At 37.9% G+C, this 26,457-nt stretch overlaps 1 protein-coding gene across 3 annotated transcripts in view; it reads left to right on the forward strand.

Moving 5' to 3' along the window:
• LOC121390461 (lisH domain-containing protein ARMC9-like) overlaps window positions 1–26,457 on the forward strand; it is a 44,923-nt gene that overhangs the window by 16,725 nt on the left and 1,741 nt on the right. For 2 of the 3 annotated variants that reach the window (XM_041522282.1, XM_041522283.1), the window contains 16 exons: window positions 4,667–4,788; window positions 6,463–6,574; window positions 7,215–7,310; window positions 7,443–7,533; window positions 8,108–8,231; window positions 9,045–9,184; window positions 10,204–10,280; window positions 11,843–11,917; window positions 15,182–15,272; window positions 15,891–15,946; window positions 16,510–16,644; window positions 17,711–17,808; window positions 18,585–18,694; window positions 19,880–19,967; window positions 21,232–21,300; window positions 25,419–25,588. In XM_041522282.1, coding sequence (XP_041378216.1) covers window positions 4,667–4,788; window positions 6,463–6,574; window positions 7,215–7,310; window positions 7,443–7,533; window positions 8,108–8,231; window positions 9,045–9,184; window positions 10,204–10,280; window positions 11,843–11,917; window positions 15,182–15,272; window positions 15,891–15,946; window positions 16,510–16,644; window positions 17,711–17,808; window positions 18,585–18,694; window positions 19,880–19,967; window positions 21,232–21,300; window positions 25,419–25,588 — 1,654 coding nt within the window. The remainder of the gene's footprint in view (window positions 1–4,666; window positions 4,789–6,462; window positions 6,575–7,214; window positions 7,311–7,442; window positions 7,534–8,107; window positions 8,232–9,044; window positions 9,185–10,203; window positions 10,281–11,842; window positions 11,918–15,181; window positions 15,273–15,890; window positions 15,947–16,509; window positions 16,645–17,710; window positions 17,809–18,584; window positions 18,695–19,879; window positions 19,968–21,231; window positions 21,301–25,418; window positions 25,589–26,457) is intronic. The other variant, XM_041522284.1, reaches the window with a different exon arrangement.

Below are 26,457 nucleotides of genomic sequence, written 5' to 3' on the forward strand. Positions count from 1 at the left end.
TTTTTTTTTTTTTTTTATACGAAATAGCAGTTTGTTTTTCAACTTGCTACATGTATGCATAACATTTGTGGACACAACATCACTGCTTTCTAGTGCTCATTACAAATTAACCCTTTTTATGTCACACAAAAAAAAAAAAACCCCAAAAACCGACGATAGTATGTTGTATCTAGATGGTATTTTACTAACATTTGTGATATCCACAGTACACATACTAACAAATAGACGAAGAGTCCATGATATTTTAGGGTAGAACGTTAATCATAGCAGTTATAATTAGCAGATGTTAAAATTTGTTTTGTTTAACAACACCACTAGAGCACATTGATTATTTAATCATCAGTTAGTGAATGTCAAACATTTGGTAATTTTGACATGTAGTCTCCGATGAAAACCCGCTACATGAATCTTTTATATGTGCTTCCCCGCAGACAGGACATCACATACCACAGCATACCAGTCATCAGAAGACTTTCTGAATTACAAATATTTGACATACAATAGTCAGGATTAATAAGAGAGTGTGCTCTAGTGGTTGGGTTAAACAAAAGAAACTTTAATAATTTTTTTAGACACAGTGTTATGATATAGACACTAAATACAGTTCATAGTGTGCTGAGGTGCCTTTAACCCCCCCCCCCCCAGAAAACCTCCATAAGTGACGTCTTTAAAAAAAAAAATGTTTCCTTTTTTATCACAGTATAGTAGCCTGTTTGAAAACATACAGATTGGTCATAATATTAATATTCAGTCAATCTACAGGATACAGTTACTTTAATACTCAGTGCAGTGGTACATGTATAAATCATGCATCGTGTTGTTTCTGTGTGTACATGTGTATGTAAAGTCAGTTCGTTTCAGCTACTGGCATTTAATATATAAAACGGGGCGGGACATAGCCCAGTGGTAAAGCACTCGCTCGATGCACAGTCGGTGTGGGATCGATCTTTGTCGGTGGGCCCATTGGGCTATTTGTCATTCCAGCCAGTGCACCACGACTGATATATCAAAGGCCGTGGTATGTGCTCTGCTGTCTGTGATATGGTGCATATAAAAGATCCCTTGCTACTAATGGAAAAATGTAGCGGGTTTCCTCTAAGACTGTATGTCAAAATTACCAAGTGTTTGACATCCAATAGCTGATGATTAATAAATCAATGTGCTCTAGTGGTGTTGTTAAACAAAACACACTTTAACTTTAATATATAAAACCTGTGTGAATTTATTATTTGACATCTACATGACAGTGTAATAGTTAGAAATAGTGAGAATTTAATAGCGAGAAGTATAAGATAGTGAGATATAACAATTGAAAAGTAGTGAGAATTTAACATTGAAAAGTAGTGAGAATTTAGCAGAATTGAAAAGTACTAAAAATTTAATAGAAAAGTAGTGAGAAATTAACATAATTGAGAAGTAGTGAAAATTTTAAGTAATTGAGTAGTGTGAATTTAAAATAAATGAGAAGTAGTAAGAATTTAACATTTAATTGAGTAATTATAAGTAGTGTGAATATACTTCTGAAAAGTTAGGTAGATTTTGTTATCTAAATAACAGTTGTCTGTCATTTAAAAAAAATGTATTGTCAATTTCCAATGTATAACATTCATAAATATTTTGTTTTGTTTTACAATTTCTTATAATTACAAATAAAACAAGTTCGATTACAAAAATAATCTAATAATAATAAGTCTTATTTCGAGACTAATTTTCACGAACCACTTCACAATATATTGCATTTGCATGAGATTAAAATTTAGAAAGCATTCAATGTACACTGTAGATTGCTTCCTATTCCACGAAATGAATTTCAAGGCTTTGCTTTAATATATAATTATTATAATAATTAGTGTAATAAAAATAATGGATGTTGTAAACTTGATAAACTTGTCATATCCTTTACGGTGTTATGCAGGGCCTTGTTCCATGAAGCAGTCTTAGACCTAAGGTCAACTTAAGTGTATAACTACATACATGTATATTGTATGTACTGAAGGTGATCTTTAGGTCTAAGATCGTTTCGTGGAAGGGTGTCCTGGGGCCTAATTCCCAAAGTTCTCTTAGGCTCTGCTAGACAAAGCATCCTCTTTGCAAGTCTTTTAGTGTAGCACTGTCAGATCGCAAATTTGCGAGAGTTTAGTGAATTAGGCCCCAGGTCTGTATTTTGTGGTAACCTGTAAATGGGTTTCAGACACTGCCTACATTATTTTGATGACCGTGTCTATGATATAATACGCCAGGCCGTTTTAACAGTTATCTGTCCGCTTCTCCTCTGATCGGCACAGCCGACCACCTTCTTTATACTTACCTGATGCTGTTTTGCTCTGTGGTCCAGCTGACTACCCCTTCAATTAAGAAAATGTCCACAGCAAAAAAAACATTCCATTGAAAAAATACCCTGAATAGTCCAAGGCAAAAGTGCTGTGGAGAACTAAAACTTCCATGGCAATCTCCACAGCATTGCCGATTATCAAGGGCAATTGCAGGTGTTGCTACTGTACACACATCATACCAGATACAAGATGAATTCCATAAATTCAAATGTCATTGGGAGCTGCCATCTTTGTCACTTAACATAGAAGTAGGTGTGGGCTGGCTATCTACATTGTGTGGTCCTATTTTGTCGGGTAAGCCCAGTGTTTATGCCATGTACTATAGCTCATGTAAACGTTACCGTACATCTAGTAATAAATAATATACACTGTTATAACGGGGTGGGACGTAGCTCAGTGGTACAGTGCTCGCCTGAGGCTGTGGTCGATTTAGGATCGATTCTTGTCGGTGGGCCCATTGGGTTATTTGTCGTTCCAGCCAGTGCTCCACAACTGATGTAACAAAGGCAGTGGTATGTACTATCCTGTCTGGGATGGTGCATGTAAAAGATCCCTTGCTGCTAATCAAAAAGAGTAGCTCATGAAGTGGCAACAGCGGGTTTCCACTCTCAGTATGTATGTGGTCCTTAACAATAGGTCCGACGCCATATAACCATAAATAAAATATGTTCGAGTGCGTCATTAAATAAAACATTTCTTTCCTTCTACTATTATTACTGTCAGATATTTTGTGTGGTGCCACAAGAGCAAAGCTTCTTGCACGGTTGGTTTGTTTATTTTATTGAATTTCACTGCCGAGTGTCGCATAAACACAAACACAAATCAGAGTTGTATGCTGATAATGCAGTGCTCATTTTTAGTAATATATACACAGTGTGTACTTTACCTTGGCAATTGTGTAAACAAAATGATAGCTTGATAGACGGCAGCAGATTTCATCCCCTCTCATTATCTATGTGGTCGTTAGCCAAATGTCCTACACCATAAAACCATAACAGGCTTTTATCACCTGTTTCTGGACTCTGATAATCGGCACCATTCCCCACCATTCCTTAAAAGCTATGTCATTTTTTTATTTTCCCAATTTTGGAGTAAAAAATTCCCAATCAATGTAAATAATTCTCATTTTTTATTATTATATAAAGGCATATTTTGAAAACAATACATAAGACTAGATATTAATTTGAATAATTACAAGTATATCACATTGTATGGTATTAGTCTTTTCAATATTAACAAGGCTTACTTAGATGTTTTTTTTAAATGACAATGGAAATTCCCCAAATTTTGTAAAACAACGCTAAAATTCACAAAGTCAAAACCATGGGTGTCAAGTCAAATTTTAGAAATAAAACCCTGCATAATTAAAATGTCTTGAGTACATCGTTAAATAAAACATACCTACCTTTCTTTCTTTTTTCCTCATAGCCTAGTGGCACGGTCAGTCTGGCATCGATCCCCGTCAGTGGGACCATTAGGCTATTTTTCGCTTCAGCCAGTGCGCCACAACTGGTACATCAAAGGCCGTGGTATGTGCTATCCTGTCTATGTCATGGTGCATATAAAAGATCCTTTGCTACTAATGGAAAACTGTAGCAGGTTTTCTCTCTAAGACTATATGTCAGAATTACTAAATGTTTGACATCAGTAGCCTATGATTAATTAATCAATGTGCTCTAGTGGTGTCGTTAAACAAAACAAACTTGTTTTTTCCTTTTTCTTTCCTCCTTTCATTCAAAGAGTCCCAAATTACATAAAGCAATTTTAGATGTGCTAAACATAATGATCCATATTGATTACTGCTCAGTGCATACTTTCCTACTAGGATATTATACTTTATCATAGCCTTTGTAATGCAGAATGTTTCCTTGCACAAACAAATGATCAAATGTGTTGGTGTATTAAACTGGATTAACCCGTGATGGAAATAAGCAAAACATTTCACAAGTCCACTGGACAAATACATATAGAAATCTACTCGTCCATCTATAATTTTATTTGTCCAAATAAACGATTTGTTTTATTCAAGTGCATGGACAATGTTCTTTATTCCTTAAAATTAAACTGCACTGAACATTTTTATTTGTCAACTGGATAACCACCAAGGTACATTTTGCTTGTCCGAGCAGATTTTCATTTCTCAGGACAAATGGACAAGTGCTTATTTCAAACGCTGGTAACAATTAATACACGTTACGTCCGGAGTATCTTCAGTAATTGTCATATCTACAATTAAAACACAGAAAGCAAAAAAACCTTGAAAACAAACAACAAAACAAACTCTCATGAATGTTTTTTTCTATACTAAATTTGATTGTGTTGTTTTATGACAGATAAGCCCGGAGTATCTTCAGCAGCTGTGTACGCGGCTGTTCAGCGCCCACATGCGGACGTCGGTCGAGTTCCGACCTGGCACGGCCGGGGATGTGCTCCGAGCATCCGTCGCTCCTCAGATGTAAGTTTACTAACTGCCGTCTTTAGGTGCTTTTCAAAGATAGAATGTAGCCCAGTTGTAGAGTATTTACCTGAGGTATGAGTTGGTGGGGTCACAGGTTCGATGGACTGATACTGCTTTCATTTGGTGCTCGTGAATATTGTCAATTCACAAGTGCCAAATTGTGACCATGATTTCACCAAGTGGAGAGCGTTCAGGCGATTTATAGACAATCTGCACTGTCACTCCAATCTCACACATCCCAAGTCATAATTGCACAAATGATTTGTGTTTGATCTGCCATTTTTTCACGAGTTGTGAATTGTGAAGATTGAGATAGAAAATCCTACCCCAGTTCACAAGTTGTGTTCATGGGTTATTTTGCCAAATGAATTACACTCTTCACAACTTGTGAATTGGGAAATACGAGATTCATGACTTCTTATGAATACAGAATTAGGCTCTTTTCTAGGATGGGGTGTGGCTCGGTGGTAGAGTGTTCGCCTGAGTTGTGTCATGAGTCTATGGACATCTGTGTCCACCCTTGTTTTGAAAATTAGAGTAAGATACTGGTTATTTTGCCTTTCTTTTTTACTGCTTTTTTATACGCCCATCTATGATTAACACATGTACTGAAATAATAATCGGAGTGTGTTCTTGGTTAATTGGTCTTTTCTTTCCGTGGCCTGTATCTGTGGTTCCTGATTGGAGGTATATATTTAGACGGTCCCCAGACACTGTGTCTAGACACACTAAAAAGACGTGCATCTTTTATTAAGATCACAAAGTATTGTCTGATAGCCGCGTGGACGCCCTTCAAATTATAATGGACATTATCACTTTATTACTGTAAGTAATTCTGTAAAACCCTTGATTAAGTAGACTTACAAAACTGACCAATTACGTAGTCCCAAAGAAAAGAAAATTATCACTTGGGTATCGTGAGTGGTTGTTTTTGCTTGAACGTACCCTACCAATAGGCCTAATAATAAGCATTTTTTCTTTGGATTTTCTTAAAGAGAAAAATACTAGAACTCCATTTTGTTCTATTGATGCAAATTGAAATATATTTAGTTAAATAGTTTATTACTCTATCAATTCATTTATGTTGTTTTACAAGTCAGGTTGATGAAAGCAAAGCGCCTTGTCGTAAATTAGAGCGTTTGTTTACATTGTGCTTAAGAGGAGATGGACGGAGCTGACGTCCCTTCGCCCCAAGCTATACCACCGGACGTCACAATAACGAAACAAAATGGCTGCCCCCAGTTAGAAGGAATAATCATGGTTTTTTATTAACTCTAAAATTACGCGTTTTTCATTTGTTAAAGTGTCAGTATGTGTTGGTGGTCCGGGTATGCATCTTTCCAACACATAAGGCTCTTATTTGAGTTTACCCTCCCTTTAAGACTTGTTTTGTGTTTTTGTGAAGAGATCTCTGCTACTTTTGATGTTGAAATAGCGTCTTTTGCAGCAGCAGGTTTTCTGAAGGCATTTTTTAAATGTTTTTTAAATAAACATGTATACAGATAATACTGTTGATCTTGAGTGACCGTTATGTACCCATTTGTGAATCAAGACCCTCCAAAGTTTGCTGAATTTTTTAAACTAATGTCATTTTTATATTTAACCCTTCTTTCATTGTACGGTATGCCCTAAAATAGTGTTCTAGTATTTGTTTCTAACTGTTTATTTCAGGCGCCCGGTGACAGTGGCAGAATACCCTCCACTGGATTTTGTCAAAATAAAGAAGGACTTGATGTCTGGAGTGGAAAGCAAAGTTGCCCTGTTACTGCAAGCTCTTAGATGGGTGTGTTTTGCCTTTTTGATTTTTAATTGGAACAGTATGTTCTATTTTTTTTTTTTTTTAAACAGTATTTATTAGTAGTACATATACTGACATCCAAAAGAAACTATACCAACAAAAATTGATTGAATTTGGATAATGGAAATAAATTGGTGGTTATATAGGTTTCTGCTTTTATGGAATGAATTTGTTTTCCCAATATGCCAAAACACCACTCTCATAAATATATATGTTTTAAACATGCAACATATTTAGGGTTTTCTTCAGTAGTGTCTAAGAATATTGTTATAGTTTCTTTTAGACGTCAGTATAGATTGAGTTATGTTGAAGAATAGGAATAGCAATTTTTATGGTCTTTCCTTACAATTTATGACTGACAGTATTAATAAAAACATGGCAGACAGTAACATTTGACTACAGATGGAAGGATGGAGGTTGGGAGGGAGAGAAGAGGGTGTATCAGGGAAATGGATAGATGGAGTGGAGGAAAGGGAAGAGAGAATGAAAGAGACAGATTGATTGATTTTTTGACTGATTGATGACATAATTCACCCATTCACTCATACTTTAGTTCAGGATAGACACTGTATATTACAGAATTAATTTAATGTACATATCATTGAGTTACGTTTTTTGTTTTCAGCGTCTCACCCGATCCCGCGTGGACCAGCGTGATGCCATTGTCACTGCGTACATCAACAACGACCTGCTTGGATGTGCAAAGTCGGGAACTCAGAGGGTGAGACGGAAACATTTATTTTATTTAAATGATGTCGGATGCTTTATTACACAATGTTTTGCATTGTTGTCACGATTGATGGAAAGTTATTGTTGTCGAGTTATGATAATCATTGTGTTTTCCAATCTGCAGGAAACCATTCAGAAACTAGTCACGTCCGACTCGGAGATCGTCCGGGAATACACGGCCAGACTCTTCAACGCATTCGCCTCTCTATCTGTTGGTAAGTATCATTGTCATTGTCTTTATCAGAGATGCCAACTAATACTATTTTTCGTATACTTCTGAAGACCATGTATTACAGTTTACTACATGTTAAAACACCTGATACTGATAGCAGCCTGTGTGCTGGGGTGTCATTAAAAATAAGCTCACTTTTTACCGTGCATATTCAACTGTATTTCCGAAAAAACAATATGCATGTAGCAGTCACTTGGCCCTCTTCAATATTGTCCTATTTTTCACACAGTGTATTCCAATACTGAAATTGTATTTAAATGCATGTTGGTTGAATGGTGGTGTGTAACCTTTATACATATACAGTGGAACCTCTCAAGACCGGACCCTCTGTAAACTGGAATTCCCTCAAAACTGGACATTTTACAGAGTCCATTTTTAAAAACCAGTACTGAACTTAACCTCTGTAAACTGGATCCCTCTAAAATACTGGACATTTATCTGTAATGAAATTTATAAAACACAGCTGATTCTGAAGTTAATGTAACTTACAATTTTTTTTTTTTTTTTCTATTCTGAAAAGTCTGTTGACCCTTTTTTTGTCTTTTTTTTTTGTCTAGGTCGGACGTATCTTGCACAGAACCCTGACCTAATGCCAGCGTTGATGCGAATCCTGCAGGGAGAAGACAAGGAATCGATGACCCGTGAAATGGTTCTCGGAGCTCTTCAGAAACTGAGTCTCAGGTACCAACATCAGCATTGTGTTACCTAGTGGTGATGTTCCGGTTAATCAACTTCATAAAATATTGGGCCATTTAACCAGTTCACTGAGTGCCATTTTCATAACAAGAGTACACTATAGAGTTACTTCCCTTTCAGTTCTGTGATCCTTGGAACAGTAATGGTACATAAGGACCGGCCTCGGTGGTGCAGTGGTTAAGCCATCGGGCTACAGGCTGGTAGGTACAGGGTTCGCAGCCCGGTACCGGCTTTAACCCATAGCGAGTTCTTAAGGGCTCAGTGGTAGGTGTAAGGCCACTACCACCTCTTCTCTCTCACTAACCAACTAACAACTAACCCACTGTCATGGACAGACAGCCCAGATAGCTGAGGTGTGTGCCCTGGACAGCGTGCTTGAACCTTAATTGGATATAAGCATGAAAATAAGATGAAATGAAATGATACATGAGAAAATTTAATTACTATTTCAAACACTTTAATATTATTCTGCGTATTGCTATAACATTTAGTTTTATTAGCTTTCACAGATAATTACACCCACCCCCACCCAAAACCCCAAACAAACAAAAACAACATATTTATTCTGTGGGGGAAAAAAGCTTGAAAGTTTTGCATTAAATAACATTTTTTATGTTTGCTAAATCGTTAGGATATCGTATTTAGTATAATCAAGGTCATAGATTAATAAGTGCTAAATGATCCAGTAAAAAGTTATGTTACACCAATGGATAATGTTTTCTAGTATTTTCTAGTAAAGTTTATTGTAAGTATAATAAGTGGAGCTGGGTTAATAATGTGAGTAATGTCTTGTTTCAGACGGGCGTTGCAGTCTGCGATGATAGACAAAGGTGTCATTGAGTGGCTCGTCTCGGTGCTCGAGGACAACGACTCACTGTCGGACTACACTCTCGAGTACTCCGTAGCACTGCTCATGAACCTCTGTCTCAGAACATCCGGTGAGTGTTTCGTTATAATACTACACTCTTGAGTACTCCCGTCTTACTGCTCATGAACCTCTGTCTCAGAACATCCAGTGAGTGTTTCGTTATAATACTACTCTCGAGTACTCCGTCGCACTGCTCATGAACCTCTGTCTCAGAACATCCGGTGAGTGTTTCGTTATAATACTACTCTCTCGAGTACTCCATTGCACTGCTCATGAACCTCTGTCTCAGAACATCCGGTGAGTGTTTCATTATAATACTACACTGTCGAGTATTCCGTTGCACTGCTCATGAACCTCTGTCTCAGAACATCCGGTGAGCGGTTCATTATAATACTACACTCTCGAGTACTCTGTCGCACTGCTCATGAACCTCTGTCTCAGAACATCCAGTGAGTGTTTCATTATAATACTTTGATGTTGACAACTCACAGCAAATATATTATCTGTTATTATCTGTTGGGATGCTCGGACCAGTTCACTTGCGTTGGGTGGGAAACGCACTTGTTTGAGGACAGGTAATATCTCTATAAAAGAGAAAACACTTAAAGTTTTCTCCATATTGTGCTGGAGTGTTGTTAAACATTCATACATTGGACAATGTTCCTTTCTTCATTCTGCAAAATATCCATCTGTCCATCTGTTCATCCATCCATCCTTCCATCCATCCCATCTAATGTTAATTCCTTCATTAATTCATAAATTCATTCATCCATCCTTCCATCCATCCATCCATTTATCCTTCCAATAATTCACAAATTCATAAGTGCATTCATTCATTCATTCATTCATTCATTCATTCATTCATTTTTTTATAAATCCATCTATCCATCCAACCAATCATCCATCTGTTGGATTTCATATTTCATTAATGAAGTTCATTATAACTGTATTTTGTTTTTCTCATTCTAGTTGGTAATTATGATGTAATTTTCTATGTCTGCATGTTCCCATAATTATAGTGAATACATTTCCATGAAATGACTTCAGGATATTATCTTTATTTTATGTTGATATAATTGATTTTGACAGGTAAACAAAGGTGTTCCAGGATTGCCAGACAAGTGTTGAAAGTTTTGAGTGATCTGCTGGGACACGAAAACACTGATGTACGTATCTCATTACTAAAATAGATAATTCCCATATTACATGTCGTAGTGCTCAAACTTATTGTCTTTTCCATCCTCCTACACACAATTTGTTTTGGTAATAATCTTAGTTTGGTTTGACGTAGAAAGAAAAGTGAAAGTGTTTTGGAAAAATGTGTGTGCAATTTTGAAAACAGTCTGCTCAGAAATAAATCTAATTAAAATTAGCTCCACTATTACATGTGGATCTAACACTAGCCAGTTGGAGCTCATGTCCACCAATCAAAACCTTACTTGCAGAATCCTGCCAGTGATTTAAAACTAACAACACTGCGTAGTCCCCAATGTCCAGGTAACATTTTGTCTGTAAATAATAATTTAAATATTGACCAATCACACTTCGCCTTTTATAATGTTATTTGGGAGCATACAAATTCTAAAAATATCGGGCGAGTCTATTTTAGTGGCCGCAGTACAGCGAACCATACCAATACGTACGGGGTGGGTTATCAGTCTTCAATTTTACATTAAAAATTATTTTATTTTATAAAATAAAACATGTTTTAAGGCATTCGTAATTCACACGAAACATGTCGTATACCCTCAGGATAATTCGGAATGTTTTCAAATTATTTTTAAATCACTGGCATGATTCTGCAAGTAAGGTTTTGATTGGTGGACATGGGCTCCAACTGGCTGGTGTTCGATCCACATGTAATAGTGGAGCTAATTTTAATTAGATTGCTCAGAAATAAATAACTGTTAGTAAATTCCATAGTATGAAAAAAGGCATTGCCTATAAGACTTTTTGTTTGCCTACAGCACATTTGAAAGGTTTTTGCCATAGGCTAAATGCTCACCTGTGGTGATTTTTAGCCTGCCGTTAGCAGTTTCAAACAAATTTTTGCAGGAAATAAACATAAAATGTAAAACCAAAAATATCCCTTTAACTAGCGACAATAATGTTTATGGAAGGACACAAAACTGCTATTGGTAAAGTCCCGAAAATACATAAGTTCATATATTACACATTCCAGCCAGTGCTCCATGACTGTTATGCCAATTGAAGGCTGTGGTATGTGCTATCATGACGGTGGGATGGTGCATATAAAAAAATCGCTTGCTAATAAGACTATACATCAAAATTACCAACTGTTTGACATCCAATAGCTGATGATGAATAAATCAGTGTGCTCTAGTGGTATCGTTAAACAAAACAAACTTTAATGTAGCTCATTTTGTACAGTGATCAACTCTTTCAGCAAGCTTCCTGGTTCAAATCCTCAGCGTAGAAGCCGAGTTACCTTTTGCAAATATTTTTCAATATTAAATCAGTCATAAACTATTATTTTGTCATTAAAGGTAACCAATGCAGTTTTTAACAAACTCAACTAAACCTTGCTCTAATTGTTGGATTTGTTATTAATCAGTGCTGGGGCCTGATAAACTCAGAATGTTACAATCTCAGTGCTATGCAAAATGTTTTGCAAAGATCGTGCAACGTTTCTTATAAAGAGATCTTTATGAATTGGACCCCTGTTCATTGTTGCTCTAATTAAAAATCTTTCTTTTTTTAATTTTAGATTCGTCCCTATGTAAATGGTGCCTTGTACAGTATCTTTGCCATTCCATCCATCCGAGATGAAGCTAAAGCTATGGTAAGTACATGTAATTAAGTTTACTCTTGTTGTATTAATTATTTTACAATTATTGTATTGATGCTGATCATCCATTTTGTCTTGCCTGACTTTTTTGGTGGTGGTGATGGCAGTGTCAACTTTTGCATTTAGTACAATGTTAAAGATTTGTGTTGGCTCATTTAGTACAATGTTAAAGATTTGTGTTGGCTCATTTAGTACAATGTTAAAGATCTGTGTTGGCTCATTTAGGCGTAGTAAAAAAAATGGTTTGGTTCCGGTTACCCGACCGTCCCTAAATTTTTGGTGCCGACCCTAAACTTTTTTTTAACCTTTTCCCCACCCTTTTTTTTCCCACCTGTTTTATTTAATAATCCATTAATATCAATCCTAATTTTCGTCGACTCTAAAAACAACAACTGCAGAGAGATGCCACGAGATCTGTCAGTCCAAGATCTCGTTACCAGAAGACCCGGAACACTTCGCGCAATTTTACTTCCGAAGAGTTCCAAATGAAAAGCTTCCGAGAGCCATTCGGAACTCCTCGTACATTTCTACGAAATATAAGCGTAGCGGAATGTGACGAGGTGTTCCGATTCCTTGAATGTCGTTTCATTTGAAATTGATTTAAATACATGTGTAATATTAGTTGATTTGGATGAGCACATTTTTGACATTCTACTCTGTAAATGGAAGACGCCATTGACACCACATGCTCTCGGACGTGTTCTCGTACTCATTCGGAACTACTCGGAACTTGTGAATCCAATCTTCAAAATGTTACGCTAGTTTACTGTTAAAAAGCAGAATGATACAAATTTCCAGTCAATTTTGGTAGGGGAATTCCCTAAAACGTAATCGAACTTCTAGAAATACCGAGTTACGATTCAATGTTAAACATAAAGAGTAAACATGAAAATACCCGATTATGTTGAAAAGATTACTTAAATTAAATATTTAGACATCAACTCTATCAATATTTTGCATTTTTTGACAAATAACCCCTGTATTTATTATTAAATATGATGATATCCATGGCATTTGAAATGAACTGGTAGTACCCAAAACCTTAAGAAATGACAACTCTTTTCACATTTAATAGCGTCTGCAGTGCTGTAGTTGTGAGGGGGTGTAACCATGTTGTGGATCAGACCTTTAAAAGCAAAAATACAAACCTGTTTTACCTCTTTGTCAACAGTGCAAAGATACTGTGCAGTGTCCTTATGGACGACCAAAAGGGAAACTGTTTTCCTGAAAATAGTTGTTTTCTTTTGATATCTCTGCTATGAGGATAGTTAGTATGGAGATCTTTTTGTTAACTTATTTTGTTGTGTTCATGATGTACATTTTGTTACTGCAATACTGGCAATGAAATAGGCCGGGAAGATCAGTGTTGTTGCTGTAGTTGTGAGGGGGTGTAACCATGTTGTGGATCAGACCTTTGATATTAAAACTTTTTTCCAATGAACAAATTATAGTGTTATTTTAGTGTTATCGTAGTTTATAACCTTACCGTGTAGTATTAGACTTGGGTGGTGTTTACATTAATACCGATTGTGGTTTGACTAGGTTACGACATGGGTTTTTTTTATAGAAAATAATTAATGATTCTCATTAGAGTATGTATTGTCAGTTGCACTGTAACACAAAGAAAGAGCTTTTAATATATTAATCTGCTATACTATTCAGGAAAATGGGGGGGAAAACAGGAACCAAACAATTTTTTTTACTTGGCCTTAGTACAATGTTAAAGATCTGTGTTAGCTCATTTAGTACAATGTTAAAGATCTGTGTTAGCTCATTTAGTACAATGTTAAAGATTTGTGTTGGCTCAATTAGTACAATGTTAAAGATCTGTGTTAGCTCATTTAGTACAGTGTTAAAGATCTGTGTTGGCTCATTTAGTACAATGTTAAAGATCTGTGTTAGCTCAATTAGTACAATGTTAAAGATCTGTGTTAGCTCATTTAGTACAATGTTAAAGATCTGATCTGTGTTAGCTCATTTAGTACAATGTTAAAGATCTGATCTGTGTTAGCTCATTTAGTACAATGTTAAAGATTTGTGTTAGCTCATTTAGTACAATGTTAAAGATTTGTGTTGGCTCAATTTCTCACAAACTCTAAACCATAGATCAATGAAACTTCGTTCATAGTTTCACTTATGGATGTTCATCGCAAAGCATGCAAAACCAAAAAATAGACTGTTGGTGTGTTTTTCATACTGGAATGTTATTTTCATTTCAATTTATTTTCGTGCTTATATCCAATTAAGGTTCAATCACACTGTCCTGGGCACACACCTCAGCTATCTGGGCTATCTGTCCAGCACAGTGAGTTAGTTGTTAATTGTTAGTGGTTAGTGAGAGAGAAGACGGTGTAGTGGCCTTTCAACATTGAGGTATTAAAACTCGCTCTGGGTGGGAGCTGGTACCTGGCTGTGAACACTGTACCTACCATGACGCCACCAAGGCTGGTGGAGTGTCGCTCTGGGTGGGAGCTGGTACCTGGCTGTGAACACTGTACCTACCATGACGCCACCAAGGCTGGTGGAGTGTCGCTCTGGGTGGGAGCTGGTACCTGGCTGTGAACACTGTACCTACCATGACGCCACCAAGGCTGGTGGAGTGTCGCTCTGGGTGGGAGCTGGTACCTGGCTGTGAACACTGTACCTACCATGACGCCACCAAGGCTGGTGGAGTGTCGCTCTGGGTGGGAGCTGGTACCTGGCTGTGAACACTGTACCTACCATGACGCCACCAAGGCTGGTGCAGTGTCGCTCTGGGTGGGAGCTGGTACCTGGCTGTGAACACTGTACCTACCATGACGCCACCAAGGCTGGTGCAGTGTCGCTCTGGGTGGGAGCTGGTACCTGGCTGTGAACACTGTACCTACCATGACGCCACCAAGGCTGGTGGAGTGTCGCTCTGGGTGGGAGCTGGTACCTGGCTGTGAACACTGTACCTACCATGACGCCACCAAGGCTGGTGGAGTGTCGCTCTGGGTGGGAGCTGGTACCTGGCTGTGAACACTGTACCTACCATGACGCCACCAAGGCTGGTGCAGTGTCGCTCTGGGTGGGAGCTGGTATCTGGCTGTGAACACTGTACCTACCATGACACCACCAAGGCTGGTGGAGTGTTATTAAACATTCTTTCATTCAACCCCCCACCCCCCCCCCCCCCCCCCCCATCACTCTTGAATGTTAATCACAGGATGTTAGCCTGTAGGGCATCATTAAGCATTCATAGTTGTGAGTAATCCAGTTTGATGTGTTTATTTTCAGGGCATGGAGGAAATCTTGAAGTGTTTCATCAAGGAGAATCAGCATGACACTAACCGACAGATTGAGTTCATCATTAAACAGCTCAACTCCTGTGAGTTACCTCCCTTTTAATTTTTCACCATTAAGCATCAGAAGTCTTGTTTTTTTGGGTGGGATATAGCTCAGTCGGTTGAGAGCTTGCATAAGTAGCTTGCATTGCAGGATTTTACCACTTCTATGGATCCATTCAAGTGACTGGGTTTTTTTCTCGTTCTGTCCAGTACACCACAACTGGTCGAAGGCCGTGGTATATGCTTTCCTGTGGGAAAGTACATATAAAAAAATCCATTGCTACATTAGAAAAAATGTAGTGGGTTTCCTTTGTTGACTTCATGTCACAATTACCAAATGTTTGACAGCCAATAGCTGATAAATTAATTATTCAATATGCTCTAGTGGTGTTGTTAAACAAAACAAACTTTAACTGAAGTCTGTTTTTGTACTTCTCCAATATATCTTTGAGATCGAGTTCATTATTAAGCATCTTAACTCTTGTGAGTTGTCTCCTGTCATTAATCATCAGATGCTAACTGATAAGTCTGTAATTGCATTAGAATGTATTATTTTTCTATGTTGTTAAAGCTGTTGTTTGTGTTTTATTAGACTTAGCCTTAAGACAACTGCTGTGTGAGCCAGTTTTTAATGAGTCTCCCTTTGTGGTGTATTTCAGCTGAAAATGTTGACGATGTTGACTCTGACGATGAGGAAGAGGAAGACGATGAAGAGGTTTGTGGTTTTCTGTTAGATAAATCTGACCTTCTGTGGGAAAACCCAGCCAGATATAAGGCTATAGCACATCTTTTGTAATAATGTATGATGGGCATGTCAGTGCAGCATCAACATGTCAGTGTGTCTATATGTATCGTCTCGGTGTGTATTATGACGTGGTATGGGTTTTGACAATCTATCTTTAAATGGCAATTCTGTATCATCAAAGAAAAACTATGGTGTCAAATGCAGAACTTTTTGTTGAAAGTATTTTTTATTGATAAAAATAAAGCAATAATTCCAATTTGCCAGTTTGTTTTAAAAATAAACAATTAACAATACCATGTAACTAAAAGTACTATTTTCTGTAAGGCACTTTCTTAACATACATAAACATCCCTGTATCTCCAAATTTTCTGTGGTAATTTCCACCTGTTTTTTTAGGATCAGGATGTTAGAACATGTACATGCATATGTGCATGTACACATTTAACTACTCTATTAGTATTTATGTTTTGTCTTTTTAAAAATCTTTTTAAAAATGTTTTTGTGTGTGTTGTAATTTCCCCTTTTGTTTGTAGGAGGACCAGGATGCGCTGGAGGCAGACATTGATAAAGACGAGGTTGTTCGACCTCAGCCGGGCGAACTGGCTGGAGAGGGTCTCCTCACCAGAGATTACTTAGGCCCACCGAGCACGGCAAAGGCTAGGAGAAAAGTAAGTATCTTACGCACTAGTTGGAAAGGATAATGTGTGATATTTTTTATAACACATAGTGATGTCCCATGTATGTAGGATTATGACTTAAAAACATCCATTTGGCTGCTCCACATTGATGATCAGGCCAGGTGAGACATTGACATCATGGCAACACTATGCAAATAATATGATTAGAAACTTGGGAGTCTAGACTAATGTTTTTATAAGCATGGGCCCTGGACACCAAACCACACCATCCAATGAAATTAGCACTAAAATATTAATTTGCCTGTGATGTACACACGTAAGTTCATCTGAAACATATTCATCTCTATGATGTCACTGCTGTTTGTGAATTTCAGTTGGAACAAAACAGTTAAATTTCATTGAAACTGGTTTTTGAGAATATACATGTATGATAAATAGAATATTTAACTCTTATTCGTCAGATACCATTCACCTTACAACTTGTCACAGCTTTTTAAAACATCTCTGTAAGTGGTATCTGACGGGTATACATAGCATTCTCTATAGGTGTTGTATGACAAGTACTTTGACAGTTTGTCATTCGCAAATATCACTTCAATTTAGAAATGGCCATAAAGAGGAGTCCTGGCCTGGTGCTTGTCAAATTGTTAGAGTCCTAGACTCAAGACTCTTAACAGAGTCTGAGACACTAATGTCATGACAACACCATACAAATTGTATGCAGCTGACATCATTAGAGATTGAGTCTGGACTCTAAAAGTTTTATAAGCACAGGCCCAGAACATTGATTCAGATTACAAGATTACCACTTGTCAAGAAAGTTGAGAATGTTCTTCAAAAAATCATATAAAACAAAAATACAGTCACCTAATATTTTAACAATTTTGTCTTAAAGTTTGACTTTCATGGAAATTTATTCAAGGGCCATAACTGTCAAAAATGGGATTTATTTATTTTTGACAGTTATGTCCCTTGAACATAGGCTATTAGAAAATTTATGTGACAGGTACAGGATATGTATTGTTTTATAGTACTCTCAGAATGCTTGTCTCCATGCCTGTGGAATGTTTCTAACCCTTATGATTCTGTTTGACAGCATTCCGACAACGCGTTGGGACAGCATCGTCCACTTCAGCGACCTGTGACCCCGGGTCAACGACGAGCTGCTGACCTCTCTGTGTACACAGCACCAGCGTGAGTCGCACTTGGTTGTTCTTGCTTTATGTAATCCAGGCTCTGAATTTGTGGATTTCTTTTCAGGATTCCACCAGAATCATAAACATGACTTTATATAAATAGTTTGGGATACCGTCTCATTATCTTACGTCCATGGCAGGACATAGCCCAGTGGTCGATCTAGGATCGATCCCCGTCGGTGGGCCCATTGGGCTATTTCTCATACCAGCCAGTGCACCACAACTGGCATATCAGAGACCGTGGTATGTGCTGTCCTGTTTGTGGGATGATCGGCCTCGGTGGCGTCGTCGTTAGGCCATCGGTCTACAGGCTGGTAAGTACTGGGTTCGGATCCCAGTCGAGGCATGGGATTTTTAATCCAGATACCGACTCCAAATCCTGAGTGAGTGCCCCGCAAGGCTCAATGGGTAGGTGTAAACCACTTGCACCGACCAGTGATCCATAACTGGTTCAACAAAGGCTATGGTTTGTGCGATCCTGCCTGTGGGAAGCGCAAATAAAAGATCCCTTGCTGCCTGTTGTAAAAGAGTAGCCTATGTGGCGACAGCGGGTTTCCTGTTAAAAAACATTGTCAGAATGACCATATGTTTGACATCCAATAGCCAATGATTAATAAATCAATATGCTCTAGTGTTGTCATTAAACAAAACAAACTTGAAACGTTTTCAGTTTTCAGACGATCATATTTTGATTTCTTTCACCATAAATGAGGTTTCAAGAGTTAATTAGTAGTACTTAGACTAACATGAATGTTTCTTCTCTCTGTTGTTTAGTCCGATGCTGCCACCTGTTAGTCGACCAAGCACGGGACACAAAGACTTGACAGCGCGACCGCCCACGCGAAGTGGAAGTCGACCCAGCTCCCAGCAAACTGCTCAAGAAGGTAGGCAGTCATGTCCAGTATTTATGTCCATTATTCCCAATAACTTTGTTTCTAACCAGAATGGTTTTTGTGGAAATGAACTCCAATTCATGTCTCAATATTTCGTGATTTTTGTCGTTGGTAAAACAGTCAAATTCATTATCAAATTAGCTGTCACAATCAGCTAATTCCTGAAAATTACCATGATGTTCTACCATTGTTATCAGTCGAAAATACTTGCCAAAACCCACTTTTTCAACATAAATTTTCCAGGTATATTTCTCATTCAAAAACAAAAAACTAAAGCGGCCATTATCTAGATTAGGTTCGATCAGTTTTGTTCTATTATTATTTCGATCAGTGCCCTATGCAAAACGCCAGGAAATAAGAATGAATGAATGTACTGTATGTGGTACACAGTGTGTCAGCTTGTGTGACGTTAGGCGAGATATCTCACCTGCAGTAGTCAGAAGGTTAACCTCTCTGTTAACAAAACCACCAAGATACTGCAAGGTTTGACAGGTGAATGAGAAAGTCACTCGCTCTCACAGAAGCTGTGGCTAGTGCCCTATGTATTATAGTCATACAGTTGGTAATTTACACTAGACCAGACCAAACATTCACTAGCTGGTACCGAGGGATAGTAGATTTGTCAAGGCTGGGTGGAGCTCAGTGGTAGAGTGCTCAGCTGAGGTGCAGTTGGTCACAGGATTGATCCTCCTCTATCTGGGAAATGAATTTATAGGTTTATATATAGAATACTAAACAAGCTTGCCTGTCATACCATTTTTACGAAATTAGTGAACAGGTTTGGTATCTGACGAGCGAGTTTCACGAGTTTCATAAAAATAGCATGACAGGCAAGCTACAGGTAGTTTAGTATTTTATTTATTACAAACCAACTGAAAATAAGCTGCAACGTAGAAGTAAGTAGATGTCGAGACCTACTACACATTATTTTTCTGCGAATTGGGTCAGCAAGTGATCTACGCGTGATGCTCACATCTCACCAATATTACACTAGTTAGATACTGAATGATTGTTATCAGAGGGGGATGTCAGAAACAATTTTATTAGATATCTGATCAGATTTGTTCTCACAAATGTGTTAAATTACAATTTTACTTCATGGCATGTTGTACATCTGTATTTCATCTAGGTATTGTCATAAAACATTTTAAATATATATATATTTTTTTTCTTAAGTTCTGTCTGTCCGTCCTGCTAGCCAGTCGAGTGACAAGTCCATGCGTCCGTCCACAAAAGCGTTGGAGAATCTAGGACCTAACGCAGAGTGAGTATTGCTGTATAAAACGGTGGAAGTAATAGTGTATTACCAACCTCGGTGGTGTAGTGGTTAACACAGGGCTCCAACTTAAAGGGACATTTCTGAGTTTGCTTCAATATATTTTTCTGCATAAAATATTAGTGGCTGTATTTTCAATGTGTTTCTGATCGTTCTAATATTTGTACTAGGTTAAATTTCATTTTATTTCCGAAAATTTGTTTTTTTCATATGTACGAAATTATTTGAAGACAAAATCCAGTTTGGGCTTCTTACAAACATTAAGATGACCAAAACACCTTGAATATACTACATACACTGATATTCTAAACAAGAAAACATATTTCATATATAAGTTTAATCGTATAAATATTTTATTAGTCTGAAACATCTCACAATGCAGCAAACTCAGGAATGTCCCTTTAAGAATTTGTCTCCCATGGCAATAATAAATAAAAAAATGTCATGGGTGAAATGACGCACCGATGACAATTTTAACCCTGCCTTTGACAGTTTTTTACAATGTGACTTTTGCAGCAAATAAACATTAATACTGAAAGGTTATTTTTCTGCATATAGACATATTTCAAATGTACAAATGTTATATACTGGCAGATAATGTACACCAGGTGTATACATTTTGTCATTGTTAGAGAGCTTTGCCGACGGCACTTTTGTACTGTCGGTGATGTTCCTGACCTACGGCAATATATATCTCAACGAAGATATGTAAAGGATGTTTAAGAATTGAATGTGGTCATTTGTGATGTTCATGGAAGTGTGAACCACAGCACTGCTTTGTGTTTCTTAACATGGACGTTTAAAAAAATATTGTCGAAACTTAAGAAACGGGTTCTTTCCTGCCAAACTTTTCAATTTTGGCTTTTCACACAATACTGTTAAAAATGCTTAGCATACCCACGGAGGAACTAATTAAACTGAACAAATTAAAATGTTTATATCATTGGAATTTAAAAAAAAAGAAGTCATTATGTTGACTCTTTACTCAAATTTTGTGCGAAACTAGGGGTATGGTCACCTATGAGATTTAATTTGGTATAGTACAACCTATGCACACTGTAATGAATGGTGTAGCGTGTTAGCACGAAGCAGTTCATACAGGTACATAATTATGGCAGTTCAGATCTGTCTTCCCCATTTCTAGGCAATTTTATCTCAAATTAAAAAAATCAGATGCAGTTATGAGATTACAGTTATAATACAATGAAATAGGATAACTAAATAGAGACAGTTTTTTGCTTTGTGCGACTAGATTAACGCAGTCATTAGACTGCACCTTAGCAGATGAAGAGAACAATGGTAACATAACAATCAAGTTGAAGTAAGTCTGTTGATTATTATTGTTGGAAATTGTATTTTGGGGGGATGGTGTTGTTATTTCCATTAATACTTTTTATAACTGCTGTAGATTAAAAATATGTTGTCTGTGCACAAGGAATTTTACAAGAATAAATACTATAGAAAACTCGATGAAATACATATTTCAACACTATAGCAGGGAACATTTTGTTCAGTATCGTGTCGCAATTCGCAACACAAATTTCCGAGATCGCTACACAATTTTAAAATATTGATCTGTAGGTGCTAATCAGTTTTCAATTGACCAGAAACATCGCTAATCAAAATTTTAAAAACAAGGGGCCGAATTTACAAAGCCTGTTTTAGACTTACACAGGTGTTTCTACAGACATTTACGGTGCTTAAACATCCGTGGTTAAGAGAAACAGGTTTCATAAAATCGGCCCAATACATATGGGCGGGTCATAGCCCAGTCGTACAGTGTTCGCTCGATGCACGGTCGGTGTGGGCTATTTCTCATTCCAGCCAGTGCACCACGTCTGGTATATCAAAGGCCGTGGTATATACTACCCTGTCTGTGGGATGGTGCATATAAAAGATCCCTTGCTGCTAATCACCGGCCTCGGTGGCACAGTGGTTAAGCCATCGATCTACATGCTGGTAGATAAGGGTTCGCAGCTCGGTACCGGCTCCAACCCAGAGCGAGTTCTTAAGGGTTCAGTGGGTAGGTGTAAGGCCACTATACCCTCTTCTCTCTCACTAACCACTAACCAACTAACAACTAACCCACTGTCTTGGACAGACAGCCCAGATAGCTGAGCTGTGTGCCCAGTACAGCGTGCTTGAACCTTAATTGGATATAAGCACGAAAATAAGTTGGGATGAATGAATGCTGCTAATCGGAAAGAGTAGCCCATGAAGTGGTGACAGCTGGTTTCCTCTCTCAATATCTGTGTGGTCCTTAACCATATGTCTAATGCCATATAACTGTAAATAAAATGTGTTGAGTGCGTTGTTAAATAAAACAAGTCTTTTTTTTCCCGGCCCAATATGTTCCCTGTATAGATAACTCGTTACAGTAAATAGCCTTTGTCTAGATGTGAGAAAAAAACCTATTAATATCCACATTGATCGCACATTAGTTATTTTTCATATTCAGTCAATTTCAAATTTTGTTTTTGTTTGTTGGGGTTTGTTTGTGGTTTTTGTTGTTGTTTGGTTGTTGTTTTTTGTTCGTTTGTCCCCTTTTAATTTCCCCTTTTATGATCTGTGGTAAGTTGAGCTAAATTACTTGATGTAGTGGACACGTTAATCAAGACATTAAACTTGTAGCATCTAGAACACGCTCTGTGAAAAGTTCTAGATCTCCACCTGTAAATAATAACATTTCTGTTACATTCATTACAACATAACGTCAACCCATTGGTCCAGACGTAGCAACCGGAGTTTGTTCAATTCTCGATGAACTTAAGAATCACGTCATCAGGGAACATCATATCTGATGACATCATTTTATATGGGAAAGTTGTCTTATTGAGCATTATTGTTTATGGATGTAAAATAATTCAAAATAAAGTATGACATTTTAGTGTATTTATTAGCCTGTATGATTCAAATTTAATTATAAGTATTGTCTGTTATTTCTTTGACATTCGTCTGGGTATGAACAAAAAAACCCATCTGCAAACTTATGTGACAATGGCTTTGCCGATTCATACAGTTTACGGATGATTTTTTTTTGTTCATACCCAGATGAACATAAAGAAATAACAGACAGTTCTTAATTATACTCCTTGTTGTGCTCAGTAGATATAGCAATCTGTTCGTCATGCTTACAATTTTACAAGTACTGTATACTTAATAGATATATTTTCAGACTTTTCATGCTTACAGCTTTGCACCTTCCTGTACTTGGTAGATATGACTTGCCTGCTTTTCATACTTAAATATTATACACCGTACTGTACACCTTGTTACTTGTATACATCTTGTTAGCTGTATACAGCTTGTTAGCAATATACGCCTTGTTACCTGTATACGCCTTGCTGTCTGTATACGCCTTGCTGCCTGTATACGCCTTGCTGCCTGTATACACCTTGCTGCCTGTATTCACCTTGCTGCCTGTATTCACCTTGCTGCCTGTATACACCTTGTTAGCAATATACACCTTGCTGTCTGTATACACCTTGCTGTCTGTATACACCTTGCTGTCTGTATACACCTTGCTGCCTGTATACACCTTGTTAGCAATATACACCTTGCTGCCTGTATACACCTTGCTGTCTGTATACACCTTGCTGTCTGTATACACCTTGCTGTCTGTATACACCTTGTTGCCTGTATACACCTTGCTGTCTGTATACACCTTGTTGCCTGTATACACCTTGTTGCCTGTATACACCTTGCTGTCTGTATACACCTTGTTGCCTGTATACACCTTGCTGTCTGTATACACCTTGCTGCCTGTATACACCTTGTTAGCAATATACACCTTGCTGCCTGTATACACCTTGCTGCCTGTATACACCTTGCTGTCTGTATACACCTTGTTGCCTGTATACACCTTGCTGTCTGTATACACCTTGCTGCCTGTATACACCTTGTTGCCTGTATACACCTTGTTAGCAATATACACCTTGCTGTCTGTATACACCTTGCTGTCTGTATACACCTTGCTGTCTGTATACACCTTGCTGCCTGTATACACCTTGCTGCCTGTATACACCTTGCTGCCTGTATACACCTTGTTAGTAATATACACCTTGCTGTCTGTATACACCTTGTTAGCAATATACACCTTGCTGTCTGTATACACCTTGCTGCCTGTATACACCTTGCTGTCTGTATACACCTTGTTAGCAATATACACCTTGCTGTCTGTATACACCTTGCTGCCTGTATACACCTTGTTAGCAATATACACCTTGCTGCCTGTATACACCTTGCTGCCTGTATACACCTTGTTAGCAATATACACCTTGCTGTCTGTATACACCTTGTTACCTGTATACACCTTGCTGCCTGTATACACCTTGTTAGCAATATACACCTTGCTGTCTGTATACACCTTGCTGCCTGTATACACCTTGCTGCCTGTATACACCTTGTTAGCAATATACACCTTGCTGCCTGTATACACCTTGCTGTCTGTATACACCTTGCTGCCTGTATACACCTTGCTGCCTGTATACACCTTGTTAGCAATATACACCTTGTTACCTGTATACACCTTGCTGCCTGTATACACCTTGTTACCTGTATACACCTTGCTGCCTGTATACACCTTGTTAGCAATATACACCTTGCTGCCTGTATACACCTTGCTGCCTGTATACACCTTGCTGCCTGTATACACCTTGCTGCCTGTATACACCTTGCTGCCTGTATACACCTTGTTAGCAATATACACCTTGCTGTCTGTATACACCTTGCTGCCTGTATACACCTTGCTGTCTGTATACACCTTGTTAGCAATATACACCTTGCTGCCTGTATACACCTTGCTGCCTGTATACACCTTGCTGTCTGTATACACCTTGTTGCCTGTATACACCTTGCTGCCTGTATACACCTTGCTGCCTGTATACACCTTGATGCCTGTATACACCTTGTTAGCAATATACACCTTGCTGCCTGTATACACCTTTCTGCCTGTATACACCTTGCTGCCTGTATACACCTTGCTGCCTGTATACACCTTGATGCCTGTATACACCTTGATGCCTGTATACACCTTGTTAGCAATATACACCTTGCTGCCTGTATACACCTTGCTGCCTGTATACACCTTGCTGCCTGTATACACCTTGCTGTCTGTATACACCTTGCTGTCTGTATACACCTTGCTGCCTGTATACACCTTGTTAGCAATATACACCTTGCTGTCTGTATACACCTTGTTAGCAATATACACCTTGCTGCCTGTATACACCTTGCTGCCTGTATACACCTTGCTGCCTGTATACACCTCTCTTTGCTCAGAAAATATAGCCACCTACTTTTCTCAAACAGACTGCCTTCTACCTTTAAAGATAATCAGAATCCTGTATAGGCCTCACTGCACTTAGGATAATATAGCCACCTACTTTCATCATCCAGCCTGCTTTATTTAACAATCACCTTGTAATTTCTTCTCCCCAGTATCAAGGAGTACAAAGCGGCGTTTGGCTCGCGACCCCGCCTGATGCGGACGCCGGACATCTCCGGCCTCAAGCGGCCACCCAGCCAGCGGTCATCCATCTCTAAAGATCCCCCGCCTCAACCACAGTTCTCAGAGTCCGGCCCAAGACCCAGCTCGGCAGGTAAAACAGGTCAGTGGTACATTTTAATGTTAGTTTTTAATTAATGTTTATATCCAGTTATAGTTAGCACAGTGTTTGACAAATGTTTGAGAAAGTCACTAACCCTGACAAGGCTTGGCTAGTACCGTATGTATTATTGTGATGTGGTTAATAATTTTTACTAGCTCAGACTAAACATTCACTAGCCGGGACTGACGGATAGTGGATTTATCAAACCCTGGTTTCCATTCATTTCACGTGGAAGACTCACAAGCAGGCTAGGTATTTTCAAAGCTATCTTAGTGCTAAAAAATGGTAAAACCATTGCAGGCTATGATGCCATAGTTACGTCATAGATTACAATTTCTTAGCGCTGAGATCACTTTCGAAAATATGGGCTAAGAACTGGTTATATATGTCCAATATCAGTTTTTCATATCAACAAGTTTTGATGCTTAAAATAATCTGAAAAATCCAAAAGAAAAGCAAGTTTTTTTTTTTTTTTAATGTTTTTTTTTAGTTATTTTTTTTGTTATTTTTTGTTATTTTTTTTGTTATTTTTTTTTTTTATTTATTTATTTATTTATTTATTTATTCAAATGATAGAGCTTTCCATCTGTTCGTTTACATGTAAGTGCCTCAAAATTAAGTACATTAAAAAAAAAAAAAAAGAGAAAATGTGAAATAGTAGACTGCTACATTTTCGTAATGAGTAAACATACGTGTGCTGTTTTATCTCGCATGAGTGAACTGATGTTGTCCTTTTGCAAGCCTTTGAGTTTGACATTTCAACAATGCATCACTTCAGTCTTTAACAAAGACATATTGGAATAATTGCGGACATTGTATAGTTTAGATTAATGCATGTTCTATAATTATTTTATGTTCCAGCCAGTGCT

Source organism: Gigantopelta aegis, chromosome 15, assembly GCF_016097555.1.
Source record: "Gigantopelta aegis isolate Gae_Host chromosome 15, Gae_host_genome, whole genome shotgun sequence".
In the NCBI taxonomy this organism is placed as follows: domain Eukaryota; kingdom Metazoa; phylum Mollusca; class Gastropoda; order Neomphalida; family Peltospiridae; genus Gigantopelta; species Gigantopelta aegis.